Consider the following 22,910-nt stretch of genomic DNA (forward strand, 5'->3'; position numbering starts at 1 on the left):
TGACATTATAAATCCAGAGTGGTTTATTGGTTTATCAACTGGCAGGTTCGCCAAAGCACCATAAGAAACAAACTGAGCAATAACCCGCCTTAATATATTTCAATGGCAGCAAGATGCATTCAGGAACAGTGGTATTAAAGCATGAGTAAACAATCCAAACAAAACAAAACACCTTCATGAAAGGGTTTAATACATCTTCAAACAAAAGCACAGCTTCATACTTTGCACGCGATGTGGTACACCTTTCAACAGCTGGCTGTAGATCTCAGGGAACAGAGAGAAATGAATCGAATGGGAGCCACAGTGACGCTGTAACACGCTGAGAGAGAGGGGGGAAGGGCAGCTATAAACAGGGATTAGAGATGAACACGCAGATACTCACTTCCATCAGAAATACCAGCCAGCATTATGCTGCTGCTGCTGCTGCTGCTGCTGCTGCTGTGTGAGCACGTGCATCTGTCCGTGTGTGTGTGTGTGTAATCATATGGTGGGTGGCTATGTGGGGGAACAAATCAGCTTTGAGTAGTTGATCTGGAACAAAGTGGCTCAGGAAGCAAGCAGAGCTGTGATTTTATTCCCTAATGTTCGTGAACAACATTTATAATCAGGGTTTAGAGAGCACAGGTTATGGAGGACGGGCAGATTCAGAGGGAGGCTCACATCGAAAACCAACCGGGAGACGGAGAAAGACCGACAGTAAAGACAGACTGAGACTGTGAAGTAAAGCTCACCGCAAACAGATTTAATGACCTGAAATAATCTCTCATGAGAGAGCAGCGGGCTGGATAACAACACATTTAACTCTCCTCCTCCTTTCCTCATGTTTCCAGCTTTCAATGATCACACTCGGGTGACCAAACTTTTCTTAAGTGTTATTTTCAACAGGAAGAGGAGGATGGATTTCACTTATTATAAGTGCACAGACACAGTAAATCTGTCCAACAGATTTCTGTGGGCTAGCAGCAGGGGCTACAGTCATAATAAGTCTTGGCAGCAGAAATGCGTGGCCTGAACCACATGATAACCATGATGACGACGATAGTGAGACTCATCAGGTCATATGACTGCGCTGCTCGGGGAGTTTTGACCACAGGGACAAGTATCTTAAACAGTGTGACAGTTTTTTCGTGTTACTCTGTGTAACAAACGGGTGATTCTTTTTCACAGTAACCTTTTTCTATCTCAGTCACATGACAAGAGCAAAAGAAACCATTCATCGCACAATAAAAAAGAAAAAAAAAACACTGAAAAAGTACTCTGTGAAGTACAGCAAAGAAAAGACTGTTCAGTTGGAGGAAAATCAAGTAAAAGAAGGAAACCAAAGGACTTTGGTCCCAGTCCCATTTAAGTCCAAGTGCTTCAATAGAGCAGAACAGACTGCTGCAGAATGTTAAACACAGGTGCTTTGCCAAAAACTAACATGGCGCTACAGCATAGTCTTACTTACATTAAGAAAAATAAAACAGCTAAACTCCATACAGTATTTACATATTTTAGCTCAGTGCATAATGGATTATCTCTTCCATTTCTCTTTGTCCAATCTATACAAGTCCGTATAGAAAAGTCACCACGGCGTGAAGCGTTGCAGCCGAGGAATGCCTGTGTTTAGAATTGGTACTCAATTGGTCTTGGCATCAGAAAGTCCCCAGCCAGCGCCTTCCTTATTAAGTAACAGACAGACTTTGTTTACATGCAGAGTGGTGCCGGACTGCAGGCGATGGAAAGGCCCCGCTCATATTAAGTTTTCTGGAGGCAGAAGTGCTCCCATCAGCATTCATGTGACCGTCAGTGGCAGTGCTAGAGGCTTAACCATGCAGAGACATTGAGACCTTGTTGATGTTTGCAATAAATGAAAAACATGCAGTTTGAGGAAAGAACGACTGGAACAATATCAACAATTTGTGAAAATACAGAATGTTCTTTGTTTGTGTGAAAATAGAAGTATTACTCAGTGTAGGAAGATCTACATAATCTGAGAAACATTCAGTTACAATAGAAAGATGACTTCTGAGAGGGCCGTTTGCTTGGCCTTTCTTCAGGAACAATACTTTTAAAGTATCGGTGAGATTCAGACTCAAAACAATCCTTTTGTCAATCCTTTACTTTTGACCTTATCTCAACAAATCTTGCCTGTGTTTTTCGACCATTTTCCAGTTTTTAAACAGAATGATAAGCTGGGTCAAGGGGATCATTAAAAATGTGGGTTATGCTAACATGGAAACAGTCCCTAAAAAGATTTAGTTTTTGCCCACTTGGCTTCAAAAATCTACGATATTATGCCTACCGGTGTGCGATGTAGCAATCACTAAAATATGTTTGTTTCCAGAGAAGAGCTGGATATAAAAATACAAGAGAATAGAAAACAGAATCGTTTGGCATTGATTGTTAAACAGGTAGGTCGAAACAATAAATCATCAAACAGGGTGACAGTCATATTGTCTTGACGTTATTTCTTGGCCATTTCATCCACCGTGTTCTGTGCGTCACCTCTTTGTGCCTCCTCATGAACATTCAGATTTCAGACAGGCGGCGATGGCGGTTGCCTACTTTTGAGCGCGCTGCCTCGCCAGCCGCTTCATGAAGCAACAGGTTACTGTAGCGATGATGAAGATGCCCACAAACAAGGCAGAGGAGACTCCGACAACCAAAGGGATGAGGAGGAGGTCTTCAGCTGGGGAGAGAAAAAGTAAAGAGAGAAGGATGTCGTGATGTAAACTGACATCATAACAGAAAAACACAACATCATAGGCTAAAATTCAAATTTGGCAAGTGTTTACTTTTTAGCCAATAGCAATACAGATATGGACTTTTAAATAGCACTTTTAACATTCAGGCAGCAAACATATTGATGAAAAGCAAGTTAATGGACTGCCCTACTGGATAAACTAAAAGCAGTTTGGTCCGGTGTGATTCGGTCATCGAGTGCTGGAAACTGAGTCCATTTACTCTCACCGATGATCCACACCAATGTAGAACAGAAAAAAGGTCAACAGCTAGCCTTGCTACCTTTGCCAACCCACGATGTGTGTCAAAATAATGTGCACTGTCGAAGTGCACGGCAGTACATATTTTACACAAGAAACATTCGGGACATTTAAACTGGAAATTAATGGAAATACAAAAAGATGAAGATCATTTCAAACAAACCACTTCCAGATGTGGCAGATGTGTGTGTTTTTATTGTATTTATTAATGATACTTTCATATTTATTTCACAATCCATTTCCAATGTCTGAATATTAATAGTCAAAAGTGAATTGCTCTTTGAAGGGGTGGACTAATTATACTATTAGTTGTCATTATATCAGTAGCATAAAATGGTCTTAAAATGACAATAGCCTTGCTTAGTGTGATTATTTCAGGGACAATATTTCTTCCAACAAAAAGTTGTTATTGTGACTGGCAAGTAGAGCTGAAACAATTATTGATTCACAGAGAATTTATCAGCAGCTTTTTCAATAATCGATTAAACAGGTTTCATCTTTTGTATTTATTTAATATTCATGGCCTTATTTGATAGGATAACTGAAGAGTGACAGGAAACAGGATGAGAGAGAGAGGTAAGATGACAGGCAGCAAAGGGCCACAAGTCAGATTTGAAACCTGAGCCGCTGTGGAGAGGACACTGCCTCTGTACATGGGGCCCAGAGTCTACCAACTGAGCTACTGGGTCCCCCAGTATCTTCAGGTTTTGGACAACAACACATTTGCAAGCCACCTTGGGCTCTGGGAAATAAAAACCTTCCACACACCTTCCACTTCGTTTTCACATTACAGATAAGACGATCAAGAAAACGATCTACAGATCAGGCGACAACGAAAGTAACTGTCAGCTGCAGCCCTGCTTGAAAGCAATGTCTGAACTCAAGGGCAAGTTTTCTCAGGGTCCCACAATATTAAATCACTGCTTCATCGGATGGGAACAAGTGGCATAAAGTGAATATCTATACATTTAAGATGTAATTACAGGGGAATCATGCCCTGCAATCTGCTAGGAGAGGTGTAGACACGATCAATTTACTGTTAACCCGGAGAAGTGTCTGCACATTTCAAGTAAGTGGTTGCTGAATGACATTAACGCAGGCCACCCTCCAGCCTGTGATTGAAGGTCAACTTTTTCGATCCCCCTGTTCGATCCCTTGACCACCAGGATAAATCTAGATTGGGAAGCTGAAAGAGCAGCACTTGCCCCTTAACCCCCAAACGCCCCAGTGGAGCTGCTCAGTGGCCAATAGATCAGACTGCAGGTGAACTGAGCAATTGATATCAATTTTAAATGTGAGACTGTGAAGATAAGTTGGTCTCTTGGCGAACTACCTCGCACAAAATAGCCAACAAACTGGGCCTATTTGTAATCTGTTACTTTTCATCCACCATCACCATGATCATTAATAAAAACAACATACCTCTGGCGTACAGGTACACAGTGACTGCGTTTGACTCTGCTCTGGCCCCTGAGTTGTACCAGCCTCCATGTGGGTCCTGTCCCCATGCCTCAGCATGACACGCATACATGCCCTGATCCTCCATCGTTGCTGTGTGGACCCTCAGTCTGTAGGTGACGGCAGAAAGGCGGTCGACGCTAACCTCGCTACTGTTGGCGTAGATCACTGCAACACCGTCGTACATGAGGGCAGCTACCAGTCTGGGTGTGTCATCAACAGGGGGGTCTGGCAGAGTGACATCAGAATCTGAGCTCCGCCCCTTCTTGATGACTGGGATTGGCCACCGGAGCCACTGCACCTGCGCCTGGGCGGGGCCTGTGGTGGTAACAGTGGCGTTGCAGATCAGGGTGATGGTGCTGCCTCTTTTTAACAGGGGGCCTCGAGGGAGCTGAGCCACAGCTGAAACTAGCACATCTGTGAAAGTAAATGTTACATGCGAACATGAGTTCACGTAAGCCAACCAAAACATATGTGACAGTCAGTTTAAGAAACAAGATCAAGGGTGTGACTTTCATCTGTGGGCAACCTTCTCTTAATAAGGGAAGTTTGACTCACATGCATTTTGATAAACAGGAAGACCAAACCAAACCACAGATTTCACTTTTGGCAGTTTGAGCACCAGGTTAACACAACACAAACTTCTCATGTATCCATCTTGTTCTGTTTTCAGTGAAACTGTTGCTCAGAAAGTGCAGACACAGAGTTTTATGAATTTAGCAGAAACTTTTAGAGAGAGTTGTAAAAGCTAGAACTGAGATTTGGCCAACAAGCATCAGAGGTCTTGCTGCAGACTCAGCCGCATGGCCAACAGCCCAGACCTCCGGGCCACCAAGGCGCGCCATAAGTTTTTAAATTTTAAATCATATTGTAGACCAAACCAATACAGACGCCCCTATGCGGAAAATGCAGTCAACAGTTGAAAGAAAGAAAAGCATCATGAAAAAATACATTAAACCATATCAGTACAAATGTTTACGATGACCTGCACAGCCAGACTACAGTGCCTGCGTTCATTCTACCGTATACGTATAAATATAATGTCTACTTACTACTTACTTTATTTTACAATGTATAAATAAATTGTGTATATACTGTACATATACCATGTATTTTGTATCCATCTAGCTTTGGCACAAAGTTGAGCTACTCCCCAATCTTTCATACTCCTCATACTAGCCGGCAAGTGCGAGACAATTCTGCTCCCCTGGTTGGGAATCACCTACATCCTGTATATAAAAGCCTGTGCACCACTTAAGACATGAGTACAGCCTCTCACCTTTGGTCTTGAGGTTGACCGTGACTCCCTCGGACCTCTGGGTGAGCGTTGCAGGAGTAGAGGGGCCAGGGTTTGCTCTTCCAGCGTACACACTCACCACACATCGATACACCCCTGAGTCTAAGGGCCGGGCTGAGAACAGCTTCAGAGAGTACTTCCCCTCCGCCACCTTCTCCATAGAGCCCCCACTAGACCGGCTGAGGTCGTCCCCCCAACTCACAGTACCGTCTGGGCTCATCCGGGCCACCTCCACCTTAACACAAAGAGCAGGTGTCAGTAAGTGTTATTTTGTAAACTGATATTTCTAGAATTTGTGAATACTTTATAATGTAAATTTCATTTATTGGATGTTCGGTCCAGCATTTGAATGCATGACACCTGAAAATATTTCAAATGTATGTGCACATTTGAGCTGGATGACAATAAAATAATAATATAACTTGATCAGATCATCAAATAAATTAGGCTTAATGGCGCCTATGATGGATTACCCATCTACCTCTGCAGTTAAATCGACTGACAATCAATCTATCTTTGTTTGATGAATATTTCAATTTCCCCATACTCCTCATAGACTCTAAGACTTAAAGATTAAGATGTACTCATACTTCAGTTATACTGTACAGGTGCAAAACTAACACCTCAGCAATATATACAATTGCACACATTGAGCTATGACCTAATCACAATAAAAACCATGTTGGTCCAAATAAGTCAGCAGAGTGAGAATAAGTACCTCGACTCCCCCGGTTCCAGCTACATCGCTGCTTGCAGATCCTCTCTTCATCCACTGAACAAGCAGGCCCGAGTTAACCTCAGACGGCAGCCCCAATACCTCACAGGCCAGGATGAGAGGAGAACCGACCTGCAGGGTCACCTCCCCTCTGGGCAAGGATGTGACGCTCAGAGACTCCGCTGGGGAACAGAAGAGGTGGAGGGAGACAGCTTAGTAAATGTAGAAGTAAATCCTCCTTTGTGGAGAGCCTCAAATATGCACTTAGACTGTGACAGTTACAATCTCACAGGAAGCGATCTGTGGGAAAGCTAGAATGGCTTCTCTGGTACATTACATATTTAATGGCCAGGCTAAAATGGAAGAAGACTTTTTACAATCACATTTTTAAAGTAATTATTGCTCTGTGAAAGAGGCTCGCTGTGTTGCATTCAGAGATACAACCAAAGCGTAACAGAAGAGAATAGAAGAACAGCACATATGAGTATGTGTTAAATGACGTGAAAAGGTTTCATATCGTTAGTACTAATATAGCATAATTTGAAGACAAAGACAAAGGTCTATTGTTTGAGCGAAGCCTCATTTAACCACAAACTTTTCTAAACGCAGATTTGCTCGATAAAAGACACGTTATTTACGTCAACAAAAGGAGACATGTCAGACCATTGTATTAGTGAGACAATAAGGGCCAGAAAAGACAGAACTACATAGTGCTTGTCAGTGAGTGTCAGAAAGAAAAACAATGCATGCATTGATGAGATACAAAGCCTCAACTTTAGCTACAATTTTATTGCTGAGGAGAAGAAAAATTTGACCTAAATAACTTTTAGCCCTACTACTTAGTACAAGTAGTATTAGTATTGTTATAGCTCTCATCAGCAACACATTAATAAAACCAATTATATATGTGTGTGTGTGTGTGCGTGGTTAGAATAACTAATATTTAAAAATAATTGTGTTAACTTTGTACTAACACTTACAGTAGAGGATTCAATCAAAGTATTTTCCTATGAGCAAACATATACAGACTTTATATAAGGTTAGCTTTCCTATCCATGGAGGAAGGACTGCTTGATAATGCTGTTCTGACAGTAGTGGCACATTGGTCTGACAGAGAGACAGTCATCCTCTTTGAAGGCTACGAGAGGCCAAGGTGGGAGAAAAGATTACTTAATCCTTTAGATCTACACAAGCTCTTTAGAATTTAAAATGAGCCAAGCAGCAAGGCAGCGGGCGGTTATCCAGCTGCAGGGCCGGCCAGCTATCGACCCATCAAATCCAGCTGGATAATCAACAAGAGAGCTGAGCATCAAGATCAGTCAGTCAGGCGGTTTGACAGCGGACAGATAGAAGATAAAGCTGCAATTAGTGAGTCGACATAAAATTGATTGGTGACTATTTTGATCAACTCGTGATTTAATTATTTCTCAGGCAAAAATGCAAAATGATAAAAAAAAAAAGATAATTTCAGGTTCTCAAATATGAGAACTAAATAGTGTAACACATTAAAACAAGACATTTGATTAAGTCAACTCTACTAAGGCTGCCACTGAATAGGGCTGGGTATCAAACTTCAATATTTTTATGGCACTGGCATTGAATTTCCTCCTGCAAGTGTAAGATGTCTATTCATCCATCCAGAAAGGTAGAAAAAGCAGGTTTTCACCAGGCCATCCAGGCAGCTAATCAGTAACCTCCACACTGACTCTATCCAACAAACATCTCACAAACAAGCCGATACTTTAAATACAGATGTGTTTCCAGTATTTAATCAGCCCCATATCTATCCATCAGTAAACTGCTCAGTCAGCCAGCCAGCAAGCAAGACATTAAGTTAAGCTCTAAGTAACACAAACATCAAGTCTGAACCCTGGAGAGACTCCAATGCACTCAACAGCACTGCAAGTCCAGGCGACTGACGCCACTGAGGAAGAATAAAAAGTCTTGAACTGACAAGTAGAAACCAAACTCAAGCCTGCTGATTTTGTTATCTCGGGCGCATTGTCTAACTGAAGCAGCCAACTTTATTTTTATGATATCTTGTGTAATATGCTTGTCGCAGTGTAACCTTGGCATTCGCCACATGCCATCACAGTTTTGGCAGCACAAATTACTGGCACAGCTTCTTGGGTACACCGACCTAGTTGCCGAACAGTCAAGTTGCCAATTTCCATCGTCCTTTGCGCAATCTTCTGCCACGATCGATCGTTGTCCCGAATCCACTGCGAGGCCTCGCAGAAATACGAGCCGGTGTCGTCTGGCTGCACCCCTCTCATCTTCATCACATACATGCCCAGTCCGGCCTCCCCGTTCCTTTTCTCCAGCGTGATCTCTCCGTCGTCGTACCGCTTCTTGTAGGAACGACCGGGGACGACCCCCAGCATATTGTCGATGGAGATAATTTCTCTAACCGGGCTGACCTCCCCTCCCGCTTGGCTCCCCGAACCATCGCCACCGCTGCGCTTTCCAAACATGATGGACAGATGGGTGAGCTGCTCCGATTGGATCCCGGCTGAGCATGTCAGCGTTAATTCGGCCCCCTCTGGCACGGGCTGGCCGGTGAGTGAGCGAGTATAGCTGATCTGGAGTGTGTCAGGGATCACTGCAGGAGTACAGAGAGACAGAGACGGTCAATTATATTACATTGAGAGGCTACAGGAGCCAGATGGGAGGAAAAATATACTACATTTACTTTCTATTGTCTGTGTGCTGTTTCTATGTTTAGCATACTGAATCATGGAATGAGGCTGCTGAGAGTGACTCCATTTACCACACTGGACTTTGGGCACTAGCTTTGCCAAAGAAATGGGGATTAATTGGCTATTATGAAGATAAACTCTACAGCTGCAAAACTAACTGCCAGCAACATACAATGAACTCAGTGGCACACAAAGAAGATGATGAATAGAAACCAAATTTGTGACCATATGGGTGGTTTAAACCTGCCAAAATATTTGGGATTTTCGAGGAAAACAGAAAGAAAAAAACAGAGTACAAATTCCAGACGGTCAGTCTGAATAACAGCTCACAGTTAAACACATAGATTCATTTATCAATGAAAAATGACGTCCATCTGGCTGTAGTGCAGAGTTGCTGATTAAATCTTCTCAGATGGAAACTCCCATGACAGAACTTGAATACAGTTTTGTTTTCCTTAAAAGAGACAGGAGCTGAAACGGAGCAATTACTCGTCAACTATTAAATTAATCGCCAACTATTTTGATTCTCAATCAATCTGGAACTCTTTAGAGAAAGAAAGTCTTAAGTTTGTTTTTATCCCAGCTTCTGGTTTCTTTAACCAACTTTAACTTCCTCTATGAAAGTAAACCAAATATCTGTGGGTTGTGAACAAAACAAGACATTTGAGAACGTGACCTTGGTCTGTCTTTTTTCACCATTTTCTGACATTTTATAGACAAAACAACTAATTGATTAAACGTGTAAATAACTGACAAATTAAAAGTGCATTGTCTAGCAAACCCCTTTTTTCAAATTTCAAATGAAGTCTGAATGTTCTCAGACGTACAATAACTTAACTATATACACTCGGGCATGATTTTTATTTAACACAAGTACGATCTGATGAAAGAATAAGTCAACAAGATCATGAATCTGACCAGACTTTCAATGCCAGCTTCTGATACTTGACATATCTTAATGCTCTGAACTACAGGCATATTTTTATCTTTACCAAAAAAGGACTGAAGTTTCATACCCGGCACTAGTTGTTGAAAAAACAAAACAGGAAAAGAGGAAGAAGCTGGAGGCATGCTGATCTTTCTGTGCTTTTAGATAATTTTATTCAGTCAGACATCTTGGATATATTATAGTCATCAGGGTTACGTTTACTTGTTTATATTTTTATTGTGTTTCTCTTTTCATATTTTTGTGATGGTACTTAGACTGATAATATTTAATGAATCTTATATGAACTTTAAATATTAAAAAAAGTTATCTTACCTTTGACAGTCACTGAGCCGCTGTAGTTCCCCTGGTAGGTGGTGTCCGTGCTCGGTGTGTAGCACTCGTACTTCCCCTGGTCTTCGGCTCGGAGTCTCTGGATCACCAGCTTGACCTTGTCCCCTGAGTCCCTCTCCACCCTCACCTCCCCGTTCCTCACCCGGGCCAGGAACGGGGCATATGGGAAACCCTTGTCCCTGGTGGACACCACTCCCATCTGCCTTCCTCCGGCATCATCCCTGTACAGGAACCACTCAAATTCCTGTGTACGTGGGCCTTCGTACCCTGACACAGCACAAGGCAGGGAGAGGGGGAACCCTGCAACGCGGTAGAGGGGTCCAGGGGGAAGTGTTACGTCGCGACACACAGCGTACTGGAGCACTGTGAGAGAAAAATGCAGAGACAGGAAGAGAACATCAGGGATGAGTGAGCAGGGAAGATTGGAAACAGTAACAGTGTCACTCTCTGTGGGTCACAGTGTTGCCTCGCAGCATGTTTGGTACATGGACTCACTGATCGATATTCTGAGCTGATGGCTGGCTAACAGAGAATCAATACATTAAATAGCTTCGTGGGAAAAGCACTAGGGCTGGGCCAGCTTCCACTGCTATAACCACATATTAATTAAATGAAATACAATTTACTCATACTCATTCTCTGATTACATTGGTTAATATGCATCACCAGCTCACTAAAAGGAGTTTCTACTCTTGAGTGTTTCAGTTTCAGTAAGCTTTGAACTAGTTGTCTTGTCTCCCTACAATACTGTGAAAGTGGCAAAAACTACTAACACTGAAAAGGCACTGTATAACAGACGTTTTCATTAAAGAGTAAAATGTCCATGATATTCTCAAATAATCCAATAATCTGTCGATTAAAAGCTCCAGAAGCCAAAAGCGACATCTTCAAATTGCATATTCTGTCCAACCTCAAGTCCAAGACCCCAAAACTATTCTTGATATTCTGTTCATGAGGCAAGAAAGGCAGCAAATTCTCACAACTGGGAAGCTGAAACAAGGTCATCTTTGGCTTTTTTGTTTGATTAACCAATTGTGAAAATAGTTGCTGATTCTTTTTCTCTCTATCACCAATGGATTAATTAACTAAAAGCTCTAAAAAGCTTATTTGGCAACATCTCCTCCCCAAAATCTGTCTTCCAGTGGCAGTTAAGATACCCGATACTAGAACTTCTGAACCTTCTCCTTGAAACTGGTCAGTGGATTACTGTGAGCAGCTACTATGTTGTTAATATTAGAAAAAAATGTTGCCGTTATAAAATGTTTTTCAGCGTTCAGCAGCAACGCCCAAATGACACTGAGTGCATTGTTTTGGACTGATATCAAGTTTTTATCTCCAAACTGCAAATCAGACTGAAACTGAGTAAAAAAAATGAAATAAACTCAAACCCCGTCGCCTCACTGTTTAACAGAAGCCTGGCAACACAGCAGACTTTACAGTGTTCTGCTTATGTGCAAAAATATTCAGTGTGATCTCCTGAGGGAACGAGAGCTGCCAGCCCCCACGTTCAAGCGTCATCGTATTTCACTTAGAGTCTGGCTGCGTACCTGACTTCCCCCAGATACTCTCTGGAATAGCTTCAGGCTCAGATCATTCTGGGTTATCTGAATACCAAAACTCTTTCAGACCAAAACTCTTTCAGCCACAGGCACTGAAACTCCTCATGCCGTTACTATTCTCTCATGATAAGGGTGCCTAAAATATTCACATGTGATACCAACTCAGTCAAAGCTAATGCACTACAAGGGTAACATCACAGGTGATTTTACAAACATCAGGTCTGCATCCTCAGAGACGTGCTGAAAGCCAGTTGTTACTTTATGTCAGTAGACTCCATTTCTAAACTAATGTTAGCCACTGTTGCTCTCTGTTAGCGGAGCAGAGAGAGGCACTGAGACGGGCCATTCGAGAACATGCATAAAGTCGCATCCTTTGGCCTGTCATGAAATCTGACCCGAGTCCTTCACAAAGAAATCCACAGTCCAGCAGCATTTAACTGCTTAAACAAATCATCCACAGGCTGCGTTCATGTGACGATGCAAATAGGAGGGAGAGGCTTGCTGCCTGCAAAATGGACAGGGAGTTAGCCAAATTGACGACAACACTTACAGCAGCTTTGAATTGTGGTAACAAAAGCTGTGATATAAACTCACTATCTCAAAACGCAAACAAGTTTACAGCTCCGCACACCACAACTTTTATCAGTCATTAACAATGCTAGCAGAAGCAACTAACAAAAGGGATACAAGTTGTACATTTACCATATTAAAGTTCAGCACGATAGCATCAGCAAACTGTTTATTTTCCCTCCACAAATAAGGGCTGCACGATAGTGGAGATACCTTGATATTTTGGTTTTCCGTCATATAAGAAAATTCTGAGATGTCCTCTAAAGAACCTGAAGAGCTCTATTTGGGGAAAAAATAATCATTCTACCATGATGGGGTTGTTTTTGTAGGGTTATCTATCAAACAACCAAAGCAGGCCATGTATCCAAGATCCATTAAATCACACTAAATTCTGCAATATTAGACAGACGTCCTCATAAATGAGTCATGGGAAATGAGAACCGCAAGTTGTAGCCTGACGTGGTTGAGTTAATTTACCTTACTCGACACTGCATATCCTGTCATGTGACTATTGCACATTGCGATGCTGATATATTGTGCAGCCCTGACATAAATCATATTCAATCAGCTTCGTTTCCCTCCATATTCTTCCCCTGATAATCCAAGCCCACCTGCAGTGTCTTAATGCCCCGCCAGGAGGGCCAAGTTTGAAAACCCCTTGGATTAACCCGACATAACAATCAACAAACAAACACACGCCCACAAACTGACACTGAACAAATGATCAGCACCAACAGACAAGACACGCCTTTTTACCGTCACCTTAAACTGATAAGTACCTGAACAACTAGAAATACAAGATGGGTGCGTTCTGGCACTCCCCGCCTGTGTGTGTGATTGTGTGTATGTGTGTGTGTCAGACCTAAAAACAACTGGAGCTTTCTCACAGGCAGAGGCACGGCCGCGTAACAACACGCCCATAGATAATGACATGGGAGACTACTGGGAGGCTTAAGCGGATCAAGTCCTAATTAACATTGGGCTCGGACTGATAGGGCTGGGGGACACCACAGTTTGTGACAATGCTCGATACTGTCTGGATTAAAATCTGTGTGCAACAAGACGGGAGCCCCATTTTACTCAACAAGAGCCCACAAAGAGACGCATATCGGACCACAGACTGGTTCTGTCTGTGTGGTTATTAGATATTTAATTATTAATATTGTGAGCAGGAAGATAAAAACAGTGTCATTCTGATATCTGATATCATCTCTGTCTTAATTTATGGGTCAAACTATGTTTTTGATGTTTAAAATGTGAGGTTCAGGGCTAAACACAGAAGAAGTTCCACTTAACAGAAATACTAAACCACAGTTTTACATTAAAGCTTTATTCCCTTCATCTATTTCTGCCAGTGTGGGATGTTTGTCTTAGATTTTTCTCAAAAATAAAGTCTTCTTTAAAGAGGAAGTCCACAAATTTTACATATTAAAGTGTGTTTACACCAGGTTTTGAAATATTTCTGCGATATGTCTGCTTCAGCTGTATTTATCAAATCATTTATTTTCAAAGTGTCATTATGAGACTGAGGAGTACAACGCGAGACCAGTGGACTGCTTTATTCAAAGCCTGGTGCCTACATTATCCACAATGCAACGTAGCTACCAAGTCACATCACTGGAGGAAATTTTTCAGATTACATGCAGCTTCATCTGGACACGCAAAAAGGCTTTAAACCACTTTTTTCACATATGCACTGCTACACTTTAAACTCTTAAGAACCTTGGATTTATTTGGTTATCTCAGCTGTGTTTTCCCTCTGCAAAGATCATCTTCAAACGTAAAAATTCTTCCTCAGGAGTCAAAGTAAAGCTGACCTTTTCAGCATCTTTGTTACTGAAGATTCAATACTTAATTTCCATTTCAATCGCAGCTGACGGGAGGATTTTATGCTTCGGTGTGGCAACATGAAACAAGAAACCTTTAGGATGTGACACGACCACACTGACCAGAGCACATTTTCACATTGGTTGCAGGAACGGACTGTTGCTAGCTTGTTAGCATGCTAACTTCAATCTCCACAACACAATACATAGACATCTTTGATGTCAACACTGTTAAGTGCACTTCACTTTTTGCATGTTTTTAACTAAAATTCATACATATTGCACATTTAAAAAACAATAACAACGTGCAGATGATGAAACTAAATAAACTAAATAAATTAACCATTCATTGATATGAAAGTTCAAACATAGTGTAATTTCAGGCACAGAGCTGAGGTGATAAAACAAGTAGTGAGCACATAAAATGACCAAACAATAAAACAACAAAGGCATTCAAATAAAGTAAAGAGTAAATCTGCAGTTTCTCTCAGCACCACAGAACAACTATTGTGTAACTACCATTACATACTTCACACTGGGACTTCCTGGATGCCACCAGGAACTAATTTTACAAGCCAGACACCCGTTTCCCTCACACTGTTTTTGTTTGATATTTAACACTCTTATCGGTCCTAAAATAACTTGATTTGGAATGTAGGTAATATAATATGTTGCAGACGACAGGAATGAGAGAAATAGCGATAAGTGTCCCATCCAATAAGATTAGGACAGGGTAAATGGCAGGACAAATCACATTTGAGAATCACCTTATCAGGACAGGAATTGTAAGAAACAGAGGGTTTCAGGGCCGATGCTGATTATTGGAAATCAAGGAGACTGAAAACTGATATTTGGGATCAACAATCATTTGCAGTAATAACAAAACAAGTACAATGTTGAGGTACTTTTCCATTTTCTGCTACGTTATACTTCCTATCCACTACATTTATTTGATACATGCAGTTACTTTGCAGATTCAGATTATTCACTGTTTATAATTATGACACGTTACCAATCAGATAATGTTGTGGGCGGGACATTGTGTGAGAAAGCTACATCAGAGCCAAAGTAGCACATTTTCAAATTAGTTTTGTTTTCGACCTTTATTGACAGGACAGCTCAGAGAGGTGGCAGGAAATGGGATGAGACAGAGGGGGGGACGACACGCAGCCAAGGGCCACGGGTTGGACTGGAACCCTGGGGGACAGAGCCTCTGTACGTAGGACGTGAGCTGTACCAACTGAGCTATCAGGCGCCCCAATTAGTTTACTTTATCGGCAATCTGACCGAAAAATCACAGATACCGATAATCGGAAAATGCTGAGTATCGGCCCCAGGGCTGATGATCCCTCTAGCCCTAGTAAGAAATGCTGTTATCTGAAAAGTTACAAGTAACTAAAGCTCTCAGACTAATCTAGTGGAGTAAAAAGTAAATTAATTTGGCTGCAAGAGAAGAAAAAAGCTGCATAAAATGGAAATACTCAAGTGAGGCACAATCAGGCTACCTTCAGTCATACACAAATCTAAAAGTACTCAATTACAACTGAGAGTCCTGCAAAAATAACCAGTCAAATCATGAAAACAAAGCTTCAAATGATGCTTAATTGAATGGTCTGATCGGTCAGCATGAAGAAACAATCATGCAAATGCATCTCTATCCATGTGACAGATGGCGGGGCGGCGGTTTTTATTCGTTGTGTGCGGGGCGAACAGGTACAACCAGGCTGGACTGCCACTCACCCCAGTGTAGAAACACGAATAATGCTGTTTTCATCGAAGCCATCATGGTCCTCATCTTCCCCCCCGACGTCCAGATGGATTATAGTGACTCAGATTTCTCTCTCCGTGTTGCTCTGCTCGTTTATCGCCGATCATAGTTCATCCCGCCGCGGAGACCGAGAGTCTGCAAAGGAAAAAACCACACACACACACACGATCGGATTATTCGTGAGGTTGAAAGGAGGAATGATGATGGTAATGATAATAATGATGTGCAACAATGTAGCCGCACGCTGATCACACAGACAGGACAGTGAGCGCCATCAGCTCGCGAGCGACGCGGAGGAATATTAGCAGAGGTATTAATGTGCGGGGCTGCAGATTTAATCACCTTTGTCACGCACCGTCGCATCTCAGTCAACACATCGACGGCTGCATAATATCCCGGTTTGGTTTTAGATTATACCGCCTCGACAGACATGCCGTCTAGTCCAGCCGTGGAGCGGTTGGCATCACAGGGGGTAGGGGTGTGTGTGTGTGTGTGTGTGCGTGGTAGCAAAAGGGGAGGAGCGTGCATGCAACAAAAAAAAAAAGGCTCCGAGGGAAGGAGTCAGCTGGTGCCATTGGTCAAGACAGCGACGGTGACATTTTGAACCAATGATAATAGAGTGTTGAAAAGAGGTTGAAGCGTCGACTTCAAGCCGCCAGGGGGCGCCAGAGCAAAACAAACACAGGCCCCCTGCATAAGGCCTCGTCAGGTGGGTTAATGATTTATAATTACAGTAGTGTATTATTGACAGTGGTGGAGGAAGTTCTCAGGGAAATGACTGAAAGAAAAGTAGTAATACGACAATGTGAAAAAATAATATAATAAACTTTATTTATATACAGGGCCGTAGCCAGGATTTTTAGAAGTACTGAGGTCATGCCGCCCACCCCCAGCCATCCATCAAGAACATTTTGAAGACTATAAATCTCTGCATTTTGACAGGACCAATAATCGATTAGGAAGTAATATCAGTTACTGCAAATAGATGTAAATTGGACTCCGACAGAAGAAGATAATTAACAAATATGGCCAATTATGACTTAAATTTATTAAACTTATTTCTGTGCTATAAATAACTTATTGACATGGTTAACACTTTATAATAACCATTCGAACCATAAATGGTAAATTTATAGCTTGTTAGATTTAGTTAAGTAATTTCACTGTTAAGAGACAATGAAATGGTTCTTAATTAAGCAACCCAAGGGTTAAAGGTTAATGGTTGAAATCCCCATTTGCAACTCTCTAGTGGCCACCCAAATAATGTTTATAAATCAACTACATAGTATTAATACAAAGTATTCTGAACATCAGCTACAACTTTCCAATAAGCAATCGCTAATAATAGTTTATAAAGCATTGCATTGCTTGTTGACAGTGAAATAAATATGAATGAAGTTTAATTAACTATACATGTTAATGTATATTTTAATGATATGACAGATATTAAGATCAAGACATCAAAGACCCAGAAAAAATACAGAGGACATGACCTCAGTGTCCTCAATGGTAGCTACGGCCCTGTCTATATAGCACCTTTAGAAACAGAGTTTACAAAGTGCTTTGACAAACAAGCAAAAGTGGGAAGTGCAGGAAGATAATATTACAGAATGAACACTCAACAGTCAAGCCGAACACAAGGACGTCTAGTCTAAGGTGAAGTTAAAACAAGAAGGCAGAATAGAAAATGTAAAAACACAAAAAGTCAATATGATTAACTACAAGTAAAAGGAATAAAAGTGATGAAACAGGCAAAACCATAGAAAAGGAAGAGAGAAAAGAAAAACATGAATAGTTAAAAAATAACTAAAAATTTAAATATATAAAAGGATAAAAACAGTAAAGGAGGATTGGAAGACAAAATCACATCAAAGGAATTAAGAACAGATAGTAGGCTATCTACCAATGTCAGACAAGTGTACTATAGTGCAGTTAAAAGTATTATATTTAACTCTGAAGTGTATAGTGAAGTAGAAGTATAAAGTGACATGAAAGGGAAATACTCAAGTAAAGTGGAACTACCTGAAAATCATACTTAAAAACAGTACGTGCCATCAGCGGTTAAAGAGAAGTGTTTTGTTCAGATGTTTGGGATTTTTGTGAGGGTCGAAAATGAAGAGACCACTTTGAAAATTGAACCCTTTAATCAGTATCCATCTGCCAAACTATTAAATCCCAATTTCATTTTCATGTTTAAAACTTCATCAGTGCTGTCAAAACTGAAATTAAAATAGAAACTCTATTGAGAAAGATTACATTGTACTCCCATGTGTATCCATCACATAATTAAAACAAAGTTGAACGGAAAGTGGAGTTTGCAAAGTCATTTTAAAAAAAACCCAAAAAACTACATAAAAATTCAAACTTGGCTTCATGATTTTAGGTCGTAATGAATAAAAATGAAATGTTAATGGGAGTTGGCTTTTTCATTTGACAAACGACAGCACTCTCCCGGGCTTGCTTCACGGTATGTCATTAACCCATCAAAACCAGTCAAAACAAGTCAATTCATTCAAAAGACACTATTGACTGGAGGTTGTTTACCTCATAAAGGGTAATTTGGGTTGTAGAATACAGATCCAAAATAAAGGCCAAGAATTCTTGTTGCAGGCTGGGCTTGCTGGTTTCTGGCTTCATAATCACTATCAAAAGAAACATCACAGATAATAATTAACCTGTCAGTCATCCCCTTTCACAGGGCTCGTGGTGTAATCACTGATACATTTCTGTCTGAGCGGGCAGCTCCAAGTGTCAGCAGCTCTTTCACCGGGCTTGTTATTAACATCAATATAAATTATAGAAATTACAGAGGGAGCCATTCTTAGCGCCTGACCACCAAAGTTAACTATGTTCCCTACAATATTGATTAAGCTCTATGTTGTACTTCCGTTTATTATAATCCCTCTTCCCATACTCATCTGTACTGCAGACATGTGATACACGTGTGTACATGTGACACCAGTTCAGGGTGTTATTTCTAGACTCTCCATGGAAAAGACATTTTCAACCCTTTGGCCTTTACGCTGTGTACGTGTGTGTGTGTGTGTGTGTGTGTGTGTGTGTGTGTGTGTGTGCTTTTATGCTTGAATATTAGGCCTTTTTCCACCAACGTCACAGTAGGAAAATATCAATTTAATACATTAAATGGCAAATTAAATGGGAAAGCCAATAAATAGGGGAATTAATACAAATGTGAATTTATCGTCAGTCATCGCAGTTTGACAATTAATTAATGCCTACACTTTTCTACCATTATAATGGTGCATTTAATGGCATATTCATTTTTTTTGTTGAGCTTTTTTAAAAATGTATGTATTTATTTTTCTTAATAGCAGTCTCAGTCCTCCATAGAAAAGGCACAGGTGAAAATAATACCATAAATGACAGCTGAATTCCATTTAGATGCTTCATTTTCAGGGTCCAGGTGTTGTGCATACTGCCACAGTGTCACATAGCAATACTGGGACACTTGAATAGAACAAAGCCATTGTTAGTTATGAGTAGTAACACCTGTGCTTTCCTAATAATGTATTATTTTTGTATTTGTACGATCAGGGTTAAAGGTTAGATGCCCCAAGTGTTTTCCTGGCCTTTGAACATCAGTGTGCGTCGCAAAGCTTACATGGATCAAATCCAACCAGAACTGAGCTAAAGACTCAACCACAAGATGGCGACAACGAATTGCCGTACTGAGAGCGCCAACCACCTACATCACGGACATACAGTAGACTACGTATACCACACAATAAACTTATATAATAGAAGTAAGAATATAAAAACAGATGTGTTGTCCGTCAGTGTTAGTATTAGAATGATAACACATAAAGTTGCTGCCTATATACAGATATCCAACTTCCAACTAAGAACTATTCTTAGTTCTTAATTCTTAAAACCCTGAATCATCGATACAGTACGTGAGGTTTCTGCAACAACAATGTTCACGAGCTGACAGTGATGTAAAACAGCGATAAAACCCAACTCACATTTCTGTGGCCTGCGAAGGCAGCGCTGCTACATACCCGCCTTCTCTGTCTCTTTTCTGTATATCCCTCAAAGGAGAGGCAATAAATGAGTCTAATCAGATGTTTAACTATTTTTCCACACTCGAAGTGGAGTCAGGAGAAAAATTAAAGCTTGGAGTCGAAAAAAAGGGGGAAACATTAAAGCTGAGTGTGGCAGGATACGCTCCCATACGTGGTTATGAGTATAATGTACAGTATGTGGGATGTTCGCTGGTCGGCAGAGACACTCACATGCCACTTTAAGGAGGATTTATGCCTTCAGAAGACACCTCATTAATGGGACCAGTTGTCCTCCGTCCCGTCCCGTCCTTTTCTTTCCTCCTCACTCCTCTCCTCACTTTAGGCTACATGGAAACATGGATGACTTCACAGTGTGGCTCAGTAGCGAGAGAGGGGAAGTCATTAGGGTATTCTGGGTTAACAAGGCGGCGAGCTGGATATGCAGACTTCAGCAGGAGCCTTCACCAGCACTGAGGGATGGCACTCATGCAGAGTAAACTTCCTCAGCCGTATGGCTTCCAATATATCACAGTTTCTAACCGAGTTGGACAGTCAGAGCATGATGTAGTCTGATCCACTTCCAGGGAAATAAAACTCCAATAGCTCAAGAGATCTGCACTCGGTTAGTTGTGCACATGTCTGTGTATTACTTATGACAGGCAGTCTTAAAATCTCAAACTATTAAAGTTTGTGTGCTCTAGTAGTTTGATTCCAACATTAACTTCTTCTAATGGTTATCAAATGTCAAGTATCAGTTTTATACTGTACATCCAGTCAGTGGTAGAAAGTGACTGAGTCCATTTGAAGTACGACACTTAAGAACTATTTTGAGGTATGTCTGATTTACTTGAATAGTTTCATTTTCTGCAACGTTATATTTTTACTCCACCGCATTTCAGAGTATTTTGAATATTATACTTTAACACAACCACAGTTATTTGACGGTAACAGTTACTAATTACTTTACGAGTGATGATTTAAAAAATCTTCACGCATGGTTATACCGTACATTGAGCGACAGTATATGTTGAGTACTTAAAAGATCCAATTTGTAAGGGAAGTTGATTTTTGAGTCTCATTCCCAACTTCCAGTGTCAGTGTTTAACTTTCTTACAAATTGGACCTTTAAATAGCTTATGTAAGAGTCACTTCAAGCAACTGCAACATTAAAATGCTCGTTACACATTAATAAGAAGAGTAATTGAATAATACATCTCTCATTATATAATATTATATAAACATATTGATAAAAACTGCTTAAAATATCATTTTAAACTTAAAGCTGCTTTACAGGATTTTTTGCCACTAGGAGGCAGCAGAGCCACCTTACATCAGACATATTATCGCCTTATAAAGACGTTACAGCAAAAGTTTAAACTGGCAATAGACAATTTTTGTGCTTCAATGTATCATTATGAAGTAAATGTTAATTTCATTATGTAATGTATACAGAATAATCGTTGTTTATATTGGTTCCTTCTAAACCTCGCTATCACTCTACAGTTTGGTTTGCCACTGGGCACGCGGTCACTCACGTTTGGTCCTGTGTTGTTCTTTTGTACGACTCTGGGGAAAACGGAAATGATCCAGTTGTCTTTGCAACAGCAGTGCCAACGCTAATAACACTTGGAAACTCGAGAGGGGAAAAGTTGTCTCTTGCCACTCTAAGCTAATAATTGCATATCTACACATCTAACAAATGCAGAGCAGCATAACCATTTATTTTATTTGAGATGTCTTTCTGGCCACCCAACAAATATAAGTCTAAAATTCACCCTCCTGTTAGTTATATTTTAGTTTCCACAAACGCATGAGGGAAATAGATACGTCTCTAATGAACTAGTTTTCTGATTTTCCTCATCAGCTAGTGTATAACTTTGTCTGTCTGTCATTTGGTGCTGAGCAGGTAGTGTAAATTCAGTGTAACTTAGCTTTTTTTGGCTGAAGATAGTCGCTGAAAATTGTTGATAAGAGCAGAGTTGGAGGTCCTCGCCAAAGATGTTAAAAGCTCTTTAGAGCTGAGGGAAACTGTAGAGCGGGTGGTTATTCTCTGTGGGTTTGTCAGTACAAATCAGTGCTTTCACATTAGACAAAGTTGTTTGATCCACTGTTTATAGAAAAATATCGATTAGTGCCGCTTCAAGTTAAGAATCTGAATCCTTCTTCTACAAATGCATCAAGAAAAAAATTCTGCGCCACAGTCTTTATTATATTTTCCTTCAGGTTTCAACTCTCGTTCTTCTTCTCACCTTCTTCTTCATGCACTCACTCCCACTCTGTCTCTTTTAAGGCCACTACAGACTAAACTGTGACCTACTGGAGACTGCCTCTAATTAGTTTGTACTACAGTCACTATAGTCAGGCAAACACCCCTGTCATCGGTGGGACTGTCAAGAGGATCCTTTCACTGTGTGTGGCATCGGTTCATACTGTAGGTTTAGACATATTGGCACCTTTTGCTCATCCATCTTTCTTTTAAAATTATTTTCATTGGCACAGACAGACACAGCTTCTGTTTGTTTCTTTGTTCACATCCTCATTCTTTCATCGTTTCTCATGTCAGCCATGGTTTTTGGCTATGACGAAATGCTTCCTTGCTCACATATATATATAACACATACAAACACATCCTGGTACTGACCATAGATCATCCCTCCACAGGCCGAGCACATGTACACATGTACTATATATATGTGCCCCATTTGTTCTCCAGTTCTGTCAGCAGTTTTATGA

At 40.8% G+C, this 22,910-nt stretch overlaps 1 protein-coding gene across 2 annotated transcripts in view; it reads right to left on the minus strand.

The window, feature by feature from the left end:
- The window catches only part of igsf8 (immunoglobulin superfamily, member 8), a 58,359-nt gene continuing 35,449 nt past the window's right edge, over positions 1–22,910 (minus strand). The window contains exons 1-8 of one of the 2 annotated variants that reach the window (XM_084349105.1): positions 16,498–16,652; positions 16,128–16,290; positions 10,415–10,795; positions 8,595–9,056; positions 6,458–6,636; positions 5,722–5,974; positions 4,407–4,859; positions 1–2,671 (exon numbers count right to left, since the gene is read on the minus strand). In XM_084349105.1, the coding sequence (XP_084205231.1) occupies positions 2,544–2,671; positions 4,407–4,859; positions 5,722–5,974; positions 6,458–6,636; positions 8,595–9,056; positions 10,415–10,795; positions 16,128–16,182 (1,911 nt within the window). In that variant the 5' untranslated portion in view covers positions 16,183–16,290; positions 16,498–16,652 and the 3' untranslated portion in view covers positions 1–2,543. Of the gene's footprint in view, positions 2,672–4,406; positions 4,860–5,721; positions 5,975–6,457; positions 6,637–8,594; positions 9,057–10,414; positions 10,796–16,127; positions 16,291–16,497; positions 16,653–22,910 lie in introns of those variants that run through there. The other variant, XM_084349106.1, reaches the window with a different exon arrangement.

The sequence above is a fragment of the Pagrus pagrus genome (genome assembly GCF_965226575.1).
Source record: "Pagrus pagrus genome assembly, chromosome: 3".
Classification (NCBI taxonomy): Eukaryota; Metazoa; Chordata; class Actinopteri; order Spariformes; family Sparidae; genus Pagrus; species Pagrus pagrus.